The sequence below is a fragment of the Prunus avium genome, chromosome 6 (genome assembly GCF_965620075.1).
Source record: "Prunus avium chromosome 6, drPruAviu1.hap1.1, whole genome shotgun sequence".
Classification (NCBI taxonomy): Eukaryota; Viridiplantae; Streptophyta; class Magnoliopsida; order Rosales; family Rosaceae; genus Prunus; species Prunus avium.
In genome coordinates this window covers 9,963,627-9,975,902 of record NC_142289.1, presented here as the reverse complement: position 1 = coordinate 9,975,902, position 12,276 = coordinate 9,963,627, and the positions used below count along the sequence as shown (strand labels likewise).

Here is a 12,276-nt window from a genome sequence, read left to right as displayed (position 1 = left end):
CCCTCCCCCACTCCGTCGACCTATTTCTCTTTTCCCACAAAATCTAAAATCCAAAAGTCCTCTATCCCTAAGATTTATTTGGTTTGCCACTGGATTGCTGCAGTTGTTCTACTCCATCAACCCATTCTCAGATCTCATACTTGGATCTGCACTTGTGGGTTCTGCAAATCTATGGTCAATCTTGACCACAACTTGATAGATCATTTGAGTATGACGCATGGGGGCTTGCTCTCCCAAATCCACACTCTACAGATCTCCTCTCTTGGCTCCCATGGCCTTTGCTTTTCTTGTGGCGGCGGCGGCATATCTGTGGGTGGTGACGGTGTCTTATTTTATTTAGGGTTAGATATTAGGGTTTTTGCTTCTTGTGGGCTTTTGTTGTGTTGGGCTTGCTATTTTGGCACTTTAGGTTGGGTTTTTATTTTTTTCTGTTTGAGCCTAGGCAGTAGTCTTATGTTAAGAGATGGACCGGCTCCCCTGGGAGGTGTCAATACTCTGATCTCTAACTTGATTACTTGTTCATAGTGTCTGTTTGTGTTTAGTTTGCTTTATTTTGGGCTGTTGGTAGCCTTGTCGTGCTTTGCTCTTTGTTTGTTGTGTCTGGCTGTTGGTAGTCATGTCTCACCTTGATGTACTGTCTGTTGTTTAATGGAAAGTACATTTGACCCAAAAAAAAAAAAAAAAAAGGTAAGTGGTTCTTCAACTTCTTATTTTCCATTGGCAACGATTTTGGGTTGTTAGCAATATATAGAACCCTGAATTTGGAGAAGCTGAGATCAGAAAGCCCCAACACTAGAGACAAGTGATAACTGTTGAGGAGTGTCCTTAGTGTTAATTAAGCATGCAATTAATGAAAAACCATTTGTAGTGAATATGGATGGGCTCGGTTTGGTTAAACGGAACGAGTGGTCGGAACTGTGCACCGAACCCATGATGTTAGATGTACCAGATCTTGAAATTGCCGCCTAACTGTCACTCATGTCAATCAATTTTGTTTTTCGGTGAAAGTGACAACGACGACCAAATCTAGTAAGGATGACAGTGGACGGCGAGATCTAGTAAGGGATAGTGAGATCTAGTGGGGGATGGTGAGATTTGGTTAGAGATGACGAGATCTAGTGAGGGACAACGAGATCTAGCAAGGGATAGTGAGATCTAGCGAAGGACGTCAAGATTTAGCGAGAGACAACAAGATCTAGTGAGGACAAAGAGATCTAAAAAGGGGACGATAAGATTTATTGAGATCGAACAATGGACAGTGAGATCTAGCGAGGAATAACGAGATCTAGTGAGGAACCACTAGTCTAGCAAAGAACGACAAGATATGATCAACAAGATCTAATGAGGAACAATGAGATCTGACGAGATCTAGCAAGGGACAACAAGATCTAGCAAGGGACGCCAATATTTAGCGAGAGACGACGAGATCTAGTGAGGGCAACGAGATCTAGCAACGGATGATAAGATTTATCGAGATCTAACAATAGACAGTGAGATCTAGCGAGGGACCACTAGTCTAGCAAAGGACGAAAAGATATGAACAACAAGATCTATTGAGGGATAACGAGATCTAGCAAGGGACAAACAATATCTAGCGAGAGACCACAAGAGCTAGCGAAGGACCTCAAGATCTAGCATGGGATGACAAGATCTAGTAAGAACGACAAATCTATGACAAGGTGTTGTGAGATTTAATTGATAAGAGAGAAAGAAGAGAAGAATACATTGAGAGAGAGAGAGAGAGAGAGAGAGAGAGAGAGAGAGAGAGAGAAGGTGTAGGGGCTTTTTTCTTTCGGCAGCAAGTGGGCTGGGCTGCTGTAAAGAGCAATCTGATGCAAGTGTCCCCTTTGTGTCTGAGTTCGAAGATTAAGCCTCAAAGATGTCTCGAAAGGGTGATGACGCCTTAGGAAACTCTTTGGTTACCTTCACCAATGAAAACAACAACAAATTACAGATAAATTTTCTAGCTTGGCATGAGAGGCTTGTGGCATGGGAGCAAAGCAATCATGAGTTTAGCATTAAAGAGAGAGAGAGCTATGAGTTCCTATGAGTAACAGGGGTTCTAAGGAAAGGGGAAAGGTATTTTGGAAGGATTTGCTGAAGAAAGAGAGAAAGAGGAAGGAAGGTGGGTGTGTTGAGCAGTTTCCGGCAGCTCGACGAGAGCTCTGTCAAACTTTGGAATAGTCTAACAGGAGCGAAAATGGGAGGAAATGGAGGAATAGGGCACGAAATTGCAGGGTTTTGTAGGTGAGAGAGGAAGCTTGCTCTCCAGATGTGGGTTGGTTTTGATGGGTAGAAGATGGCTCCTTTTATAGCCGCTGGAAGCCTTCCTTTCCCAAGAAACCCTAATGGTTTCTCTCCCATTTTGCTAAGTCTCCCCTCTCCTTTCCCTTCACTTCCTTCGACTCACCCCCATTTGTGAAACCCTTTTCTGTCCAAACACACAAAGACAAGGTTTTTGGGAGCTCTAAGGCTTTTCCTGTAGCTGCTTTAATGGTGAACACCATTTTTGGTTATCACCTCACCTTCTTTCCTTCCCTCTTCTACAGCCAAACCTGGTAGGAGAAAGAAATTGGTAAGGGCGCTGGTCTGAAGGGTGTTTTGCTCAAGTATCCTTTGGTTTTTTGGATGGCTTGTGTTGGGATTTGTCTTTGGCCATGTGCTGGAGGTTCCCAGCAGCCCACTCACATGGGTAGCTTTGGTTTTGTCGCTGTTTTTGGTTTCCAGCTAAGTGCTGGAGAGATGGCAGATATTTTCCTTGGTTACATGGGCCTCTCTAAGGTGATGGGTTAGCCCATTAAGGGGATTGGCTAATTTCCTAAAGTGATGGGCTATTTTATTAAGGTGAAGGGCTAATTTTTCTAGAGTATTGGGCTTCCTTTTCTCTCTCTTTTATGCTTACCCACATATTTGGGCTCAAGAAATGGGCTTGAGTTTTGGGCTCCCAAGAAACCCAAAACTTCCATTTCTTGGCTCATCAATGGGCCTCACGAAAGCTTGTTACCATCCATACCACAACCTACTCAGCAAGCCCCAGGCATTCGAGTGGCTTGGGCCCACTTAAGCTTGTAGTGCGATTGGGTGTGAAATAATAATTTCCCGCTTGGCATGGCATGTTGCTTGGCATGGCATGTCGTTTGGCATGCTTTTAATTATGACGCTTGATAGGATAATTGGCATGGATTTTGCAGAGCTAAATGCATCTTTATAATTTTAATCTCAATTTCTAGCATGACAGATTTTTATTTGGCATGGCATGCAGGGTGTGGCTTGTGCATGGCAGACTTACGTGTACTCCAAATCGGGTCTTTTTCCAATAATATATCATTTTGGGTTAGGAATTTATTCGGGCCCAACCATGAATTTTTTGGGCCTCAACAGAAGGCATAAGAGGTTATAATTGTGAGAGAAAAAGGAAAAAAGAGGTTGGGGTTATGAGAGAGAAGAGAGTGAGAAAATGGAAGAAAAGGTTGTGGTTGCGAGAGAGAAGGAAGCAAAGGTTGCGACTACGAGCGAGAAGAAAGCTAGGTTTTTTTAATCTGATGTGGTGGGTAATGTGGGGAGAACTATGATAAGATTTAAGCCCATCTAATACGATAAAGCCATGTGGAAAAGATAAGTTTTGAAAAAGGAAGAAAGTAAAAGCAACCGGTTTGGTTTGATTAAGCCAAGAAATAGAAGAAGATTGAAGAAACCCTAGCCGCTTTCTCCTTCTGTGAGTCCTAAAGGAAAATTCCATAAAGGGGGAGGAGGAAGAAGCGTCACTGCTTCTCCTCCACTTCTTCTCTTCTTGCCTTTTCCTTTTAGGTTAGTGAATAAGTCCACTGGAGCATTTTAAATAAAAAGCACCTTGTGGTGGTTTCTTCTGAGCCATGGTTAGATTGAAGTTCCCAATCACCCCTTTTAGTCTATGTTCTCAATCAAATCCTGATACCAAAACCCGCTTCTTAATGCCGCTCATGTTCTCTAAATTTGATTCTACATCGTCTTTGACGGAGGTTGTTGCAAATCACCAAATTGTTCTTTGGCAAGGTTGTTGTTTTCGTTTATTTGTTCGCTTATGCACAAGTAGATTGCTGGAAATCATATGTTTCCCAGATTTGTTACGGATGCGGTGGTGAATGTGGCCGTGACGGCGATTCTTCAGGTGGTGGTGATAAGGTTCGTCTAGGCTCATGTATTGTTTTAAGGTTTTGGTTATGTTGGGTTTGTAGGCTTTGCTTGGGCTTATAGTTAATTGTAGTGATGTTGGCTAGTAGTTTTAGTGCGGCTTTTGTCCGTATTAGTTTTGCTTTTAGCATGTGTATTAGTTTCTTGCCCTCTTAGGATTGGTATTTTAGATATCTTGTTGATGTCTTTGATTGTACTATTGAAGTTTATCTAATGAAGTTTCTATTTGATAAATAAAAATAAATAAATAAATAAATAAAGCCAACAAATATAGATTTTAACACATCAAATTGATTCAACCAATCCATTTCAATTAAGCACTGAATTTTTTAAAAGAAAAAGACAATCAAACATATTCGGTTTGACATATGTGGTCGGTTTTTCAATGTTAATCACGAGCCTCAGTTGTTCGACTCACGAGTACAAACCATTCAAAGTTCTCTGTTTTAGTTGTTTTGTTCGCACTTCCTTATTTTCAAAATTCCACTCCACGGTCGGATTCGTTTCCAAAAATCTGAACTTTAGCTTTTAAAATTTCTTTCCAAATTAGACTTCTAAAATCCATCATTTCATGAATTTCTTTAATAGTGCTTTTGGATGAGGGCAATAAACTTGGGATTTTGATAAAAGTCAAAATTTCTAAATTGACATACCAATTTCAGTGTTTGGATTAATAAAAAAAAAAAAAAAAAAAGAACTCTAGAAATTCCACATGGGAAAAAAAATGGAAATTTGGATGTCATAAATCCTGACTTTAAATTCTATCTAAATAGTGTTCATTTCTATAATTCCAAGATTATAAACGTTAAATTCCGTATTTAAATCAGTTAGCCAAACAAGAAACTTTACAAATTTTAAAAAATTAATTTCCATTATTTATGAATTCCTCAAAACTTTTGAATTTCCTCATCCAAAGAAAGTCACATTTGCTAAAACAAGTGCTATTAAACGAACCCTAAAATTAACCAAGTACACCCTACTACCAAAGTATTTATTGAATTACTAATTAATCCTAACATAAAATGACCAAAAAGGATATATTCAATTGTGAAACAAATATAATTTTAATAAGTACACCCTACTCACCATATTCAACCCTAATCAAGCATAGAGAAGTTTTTGTATTGCTTGGTGCCTACAGCGAACAACCCATCGAGCACTGGCGGAGGTGCAAGGAAAGTTCACAACAATACAAGCAGTAGTGTAGCCATTTTCATTAAAGCACTCGTCAATTTTGTTTCCGTTTCTAGCTTGAACAACAAGGGCATCAATTAAACACTTATCCATTGCAAATGAGCAAACAACATTCCTTCTTTTGTGCTTCAAATCACTTCTCTATCTATGGAGGTCATAATGATCCATTATCCATAAAAAAGAAAAGGAACCCATAAAATTTTCATAAGATGATAGAACATATTTGGAGGGCGACAAGTTCAATCCAAAAATAAGCAATAAATAAAGAAAATCATAAGAATTTACAATAATCAAGTTTTGAATTGAAGGAGCTAGCAAATCTATTCCCACAACAACTTACGAAATTAAAGATTTTGATGCAAACCCAAAATCTAAAAAGAGGGCATGAATTCATATAAAAAGAGAAATCTTATTTAGCATTGGTATTAAGTAAGGTGTTGTGTGATAGAGTGTATTAGGGTGTATCAGGGGTATTTTTGGTAGTTAAATATGATGTACTTAGTTAATTTTATATTTTGATTAAAATATTATGGTGTACTTAGATAATATGGTGTATTCAATTAATTTTAGGATTCGTCTAGCAACACTCATGAATTTTTGATAAAACGAATGATTTTTGGAATAGGAAACTTGGGTTAAATAATTGGCCAATGCAGTAGATTGGTCGCTTTGCACCTGAATTCCATCCCCTCACATACATTATAGAGTACTTTATAATATCGATTTGTCCAAAAAATAAAAAGAAAAGAAAAAGGCGTTTTGAATACACCTCTACACCTAAACTAGACTCACAAAGGACCCACTAGTGTAGTAGTTTGAAGTAATTGCTCCCTCAAGCAAGGTCATGGATTCAAATCTTAGTATCCGTGTTGTATGTGTGAGTTTAGTATACTCTCACGCCCTCTAAATCAGGTAAAAAAATAAATAAATAAATAAATAAATAAATAAATAAATAAAAACCTAAAACTAGACTCCAAGATGCTAATTAAATACCCCAAAAGTTTCAAGCTCATTTGGGAATGCGTTAAAATCCAAATTGAGTACACCCCATAGAACTTTGAAGACTCTCCAGAACCCATCCGCCTTGATTTGAATTTTTACAACGGCACACCATTTGATTTTTAAAAAAGACATAATGAGTTCGGGCCGGAGCAGCCGGAAGAAGAAGGATGCAGCAGTTGCTGCCAATAAAAGACCGCCAGCAGCAGCGTCTCTTCCGCAAAGGCAAAAGCAGAGGCGACGGCAATCGGCTAAGGAACCAGAAATACAAGACATAGAAGACTTGTTCTTCAGCGAAGAGGAGGCCCAGAGAATTAGGAAGGCTCTGTTGGAATGGTACGGCCTCAACCGCAGAGAGCTCCCTTGGAGAGAAGCAGAGGAGGACGTGGAGCGAAGAGCCTACAGAGTATGGGTCTCGGAGGTGATGCTGCAACAGACGAGGGTTCAGACTGTTGTTCAGTACTTTCATCGTTGGATGAGCAAATGGCCCACCATTCACCACCTCGCCCAGGCTTCTCTTGAGGTCTTTACCTTCACACTTCACTTTCTGATTAACCTTATTCCAATCTTTTGCTTTCACATTCACATTTGAAATGAAGAAGTCCCAAAGGGAACTGCTTAAGCTTCTTTTGTGAGAAGCAATTTTATTAGAAGCAAGTCGAAATTTTTACTAAAAATCCAAGTGCTTATTGGAAAAAGCACCTATCTTCAGTACGCGCTTTTATGACCCAATAGCACTTTGAAGTTCTTGTGCAAAACGCTTTGAGAAAGTAACACTTGCAGTCTTTTGCAGGAGGTGAATGAATTGTGGGCGGGTTTGGGCTACTACCGACGGGCGCGATTTCTTTTGGAGGTGCTTTCTGCTCATAGGCTATAGAAAAATCCTTTTACTTAGTTTATCATATTTATTAGTCATTGTGCTGCTTCATGACCAATTGATTTGGAAACAAACGAACCTTGATGTTTATACATCTATAATCTGATTGAAACACTTTGATGATCTTTCGACACACTTGTAATGACTATGAGTTGTGAACTTATAATGATTCTGAGACTGCCTTCTATGCAGGATGTTCTGTCTTCATCTTGTATATTCTAGTTTTACAATGAAGGCCTTTGGACCTTTTCTTATTCAAATTTTTTTGCTGTTCTCAATGATCTCATTTGAGAATAATGTATCTCATCTTATAACGAAAAAGGAACAAATTTGAATATAACAAGCAATTTTTCTTTGTGAATAGAAAACATGCCGTTGTTTCAATCTCTTTGTTCAATTGTTAGGGAGCTAGGATGATTGTTGCAGAAGAAGTTCAATTTCCTAAAACTGTTTCTCAACTGCGAAAAGTTCGGGGAATCGGAGACTATACAGCTGGAGCAATAGCCTCAATCGCATTTAAAGAGGTGAGTAACTTCTGTGATATGTCTGACTCAAAGAGAAAGTTTCTATGATATTTGTTTAATCAAGAAACAGCATTTTATAAGAGTTATTATATCAGGTGGTTCCTGTGGTTGATGGAAATGTAGTAAGGGTGATTGCTAGACTAAAGGCTGTTTCTGCCAATCCAAAAGACTCTTTGACTGTCAAGAAATTTTGGTGAGCTTTTCTTTTATAGAATAACTGTTTGTTCTTTTATAGGATTTGAACTTAATTCCTCTTTTAAAGAGGAAGAAACTTTTGGTCACCATTTCTTTTCCATCGAGTAAAATATATGTTCTCTGCTTAAAGTATGGTATATCCTTATCTGTACAATTCTTAACAGATCATGAAGGTTTTCAGTAGTGTTGATTTAGACATATATTCATGCTGCTTGCATTATGCCGTTAAATCTCCTTTCATTTTATTCTAATTGTAATATAATTTAAGAAGCACATTTTCTTCCATTTGTTAATGATATAAAGTGTAAGGGAATAATGTCAATCAATGTTTCTTTTCAACTTTTCCCAAACTTAGGTGTGGCAACAAATTCGACATGTTTGCGTCACACCTCAAGTTGGTATGGTTCAAATTGATGTGTTTGAAATTCAGAAAACGATGCCATGGGGTGTGTGTGGGTATATATATTCAAAATTTGCCAATCATCACTTTCTGATTTTCACATGTATGTGAACAGGAAACTAGCAGCTCAGTTAGTTGACCCTTTCCAACCTGGGGACTTCAATCAGGCTCTCATGGAGCTTGGTGCAACTGTATGTACCCCATTGAGTCCAAGTTGTCATTCATGTCCTGTATCAGTCCAATGTTGTGCACTATCAATCTCTAGAGCTGATAGTTCAGTGCTGGTTACAGATTATCCAATTAAGGGCGTAAAGGCCAAACAGAGACGTGATTTTTCTGCTGTATGTGTTGTGCAAATAATAAGAGATGAGGAACTGTCAGATGGACACCGAACCAACAATGGGTTTCTTCTTGTAAAACGGCCTGATGAAGGGTTGCTTGCTGGCCTCTGGGAGTTCCCGTCTGTCTTGCTGGCTGGAGAAGCTGACTTGGTCACTAGGAGAAAGGCAATTGACCAATATTTGAATAAACATTTTAGACTTAACCCCAGAAACACCTGTGACATAGTTTCCAGGGAATATGTTGGAGAAAATGTCCATGTTTTCACTCACATTCGTCTCAAGATGTATGTGGAATTGTTGGTGTTACATCTAAAAGGTTTGATCTATGTCTCTATCTCTTCCCACATGTTGGTAAATTCAATGAACTGTTTCAGAGAAGTATTTGAGAGGCAGCTTGAGGTCAAAGCTGCTGCACACTTGTTTATTAATTCATTAATCTTAAATCACTGGAACCAAAGAATTAAGATTTATCAGAGTAACATTTTGTTAGTTATAGTAGTACAACCTTGCTTCTGGGGATATTCTTATCATAGTTTACTTTTCATTGTTATGAAGGTGGGATGAAGGACCTGGTTAGCAAGCAGGGCAAAGAAACTGTGCCCTGGAAATGTGTGGATGCCGAGGTCCTTTCAAGCATGGGATTGACATCTGGTGTAAGAAAGGTGATGTCATACTTCCAAAAGTCAAAGGTCCATTGTACAATTTTTTTGGGCCGTTTTTTCATTTCTTAGTTTGGATGATAAAAATCATGTTTATTCCCCCTTTTGAAATATTTTTTTATACTAAAGAAGTGATTCTATCAGACATATATGGCTTCATTTTGCTTATTTGATTTTGTTTACATTGTCAATTGAATTTTATCAAAATCGACTTTAGGAAGATAAACACAGTGGCCCTTAGCTCTAAGTAAAAACTTGAATGTCCAACTAATCTTATATTAGCACCAAAAGAATATGATGAAACAGTTGTTGAATTATTTCTTCTAGTACAGACCTTTTTGTGTTAATTATAAAAATCTTTTTACATACTCTCTGGTTGTGTTAATTGAATCCTGGTGCAGGTTTACACTATGGTTCAAAAATTTAAGCGAGAAACGGTTGCCCTATGATCCTGCCTTGGAAAGCATGAAATGAAAACATGTAAAGCGTCTTGAACGAAATAGAATATTCCTGGAGTAGGACTGCACTGTTTTGTTTGGAAATGCATAACTGAGAAAGAGATCAAGCAGAAGACAAACCCAGAAAGCCAACCAGAGGAGATTTCAATTTCCATCTGTGTCAATTATCGCTTGTTTTGTAAGCTACTCCTTGTAGGTGCTTTCCAAGCACAGAACATATTATAATCTGTTTTAATTTTACATGTTCTTTGACATGTTGTGATATATCAATGCAAGCCCCAGTTAGTGCTTCAATGCCTTTCTAACTTTTACCTAATCTGCATATGAATCTTCATTAGGGATGAGCAGATGAAAGTGTGGATATCTTTCATTTTAGTAACATGAGATAATTAATAGCTATCCATAACTGAAGATGATTATTCCTTGGCTGATAATAAACTTGTGACTGTATGGAAATAGTAGAAAGATTAGAAAATCCAGAAAAATAAAAGGTAAACCAGAAATGAAAGTGTTCAACCCATTCAGAATCACAAAGGTAAAACCATCCAGAACATTTGGTTGTATATGTATTTGTCACATGTTATGTCCCTTCAAAAAGGATTCATACCTTCCTCATTGTAATACATCTACGTATGAAAAAAAAAAGGACAACTAAAAAATTTTACATGCTAAGTACCAATTGATAACTCTGAGATCCAAAGTCATGACCCTAACAACCAGAGGAAAAATGGGCCAAACTCTCCCCTCCCTCAAGTGCACTTGGGTTCGATTCACGTGGGAGACAATCTTGAGGCAACCCAATATAATACTCCCCCCTCCCCCTCCCTAACAAATGACAAAAAAAAACAACCAGAGGACTCGAACATGATACAAAGTTTTGGCAATTGACTCAATCTAGCTTCTATACAGAGATGAAGATTTCGAACAAAATTAATACAGAAAATGAAGAGTCAAAGACCGATTCAAAACTTGTACATGTTTGAGATCCAAGCGCATCTGCAAATTCAGTTTTGCTCTCTAAAATACAACAAATTTACCTATACTAAAGTTTACGGGACATGACAGTTAAAGCAGAACCAAATGAGAAGTAAGACCACAGAGCTCAGTCCTCGTCATCTTTCTCTTTAGTCTGATAAGCACACACAATTAGGCATGAACAAATCAAAGTGTAGTAATGCCCTTAATTTTGAATTAGGTGAGATAATATAAGGTAAGAAAATTGACAAAACAATCATGTATATTTTAATAGCATCTAACATGGCTGCAGAGGTGGACAACCAACGCGTTAAACTATATCAGTTTTTTAGGAGATAGCCCTGGGCACAAGCAGGCAAGGTGCCCGCCTAGGGCCCCAAATTGGGAGGACTCCCAATTTGTATAATACCCTATATATATACATATCTATATTATTTTAAAAAAACTATAATATATAAAATATTATGTTAGGTCCAAACCAATTATGGTGTGTTTACTAATCAGGAATTTGAATTCTTATCAGGAATTGAATTCCGCCTATGGAGGATTCCTGCGTTTAGTTCATATCAAGGAATTAAAAAGTAAATGGGGCCCACACAAAACTAGGAATTGAATTCCTGATTTTGGAGGAATTCAATTCTTGGATGGGAGATGGTATTCTAATTCCTGTAGAAGTTACTAACCCATTAGGAATTCATTTTTTTTACCCATTATATCCTCACACAATTTTAAAATTCCAAATTTGCCATCTACTTTAACCCAACAATGAAGACATTTTAGTAATTAGTACCACTTCTACCCCAATTCCATATGGTTTAGTAAACAACTTCAATAGGAATACGAAATCTAACTCTCCTCAATCCATATAGTTTAGTAAACAATTTCAATAGGAATCCGAAATCTAATTCTCTTCAATCCAATTATGGATTAGTAAATATGCCATTATTGTAAATGTAAAAAAACTTACCTAATCATTCAATTCAAAACAAAAAAGAGGAAACTCAATAAAGGCCCACTCATTGTAAAAACAAAAAACTTGCCCAATTACTCAATTCAAAATTAAAAAGAGGAAACTAAAAAAACACCCAATTATTTTTAAAACTTATAGCTTAAATCAATTAACCTAGTTGAATCAATTATGAAATTGAAAAAGACATGGTAGAAAAACTTGATTATGTAAAGTTAATTGATACTTTTGAATTGAAAATACAAGATGAGTGATATTTAAGTGATGTTTTGATGCCTTTTTTAAAGTTGTTGTGTAAATTACATATTGATTTTTTCTTTTATGTTACAGTTGTGAATTTGAGTTCATATAATATTTTTTTAACTTACTAAAGAAAAAACAAATCACATAAATATACATATAAAGTAGAAGGCCCCATTTAGGATGTTCACCTAGGGCCTCCAAAACATAAAACCACCACTGGTTTCCTATTATTTTCATTAATTAGAAAACTTAACCATAAAGTTAGCCTCCCCCA

At 37.4% G+C, this 12,276-nt stretch overlaps 1 protein-coding gene across 1 annotated transcript; it reads left to right on the top strand.

Moving 5' to 3' along the window:
- The first annotated feature begins 6,370 nt into the window (after nucleotides 1-6,370).
- On the top strand, nucleotides 6,371-10,111 carry LOC110745919 (HhH-GPD base excision DNA repair family protein). Its single transcript, XM_021946077.2, has 7 exons — nucleotides 6,371-6,886; nucleotides 7,157-7,216; nucleotides 7,645-7,764; nucleotides 7,860-7,957; nucleotides 8,475-9,016; nucleotides 9,256-9,362; nucleotides 9,761-10,111. Exons 1-7 carry the CDS (start codon nucleotides 6,500-6,502, stop codon nucleotides 9,806-9,808), a joined length of 1,362 nt encoding a protein of 453 aa, XP_021801769.2. The 5' UTR covers nucleotides 6,371-6,499; the 3' UTR covers nucleotides 9,809-10,111.
- Nucleotides 10,112-12,276: the final 2,165 nt, after the last annotated feature.

Bases quoted from the DNA above. Each gene is read 5' to 3' on its own strand.
- LOC110745919 (XM_021946077.2), top strand. From the start codon at position 6,500: ATGAGTTCGGGCCGGAGCAGCCGGAAGAAGAAGGATGCAGCAGTTGCT. The intron at 7,217-7,644 runs GTGCTTTCTGCT...TTCAATTGTTAG, and splicing joins GGGCGCGATTTCTTTTGGAG to GGAGCTAGGATGATTGTTGC. The intron at 7,765-7,859 runs GTGAGTAACTTC...TTATTATATCAG, and splicing joins CCTCAATCGCATTTAAAGAG to GTGGTTCCTGTGGTTGATGG.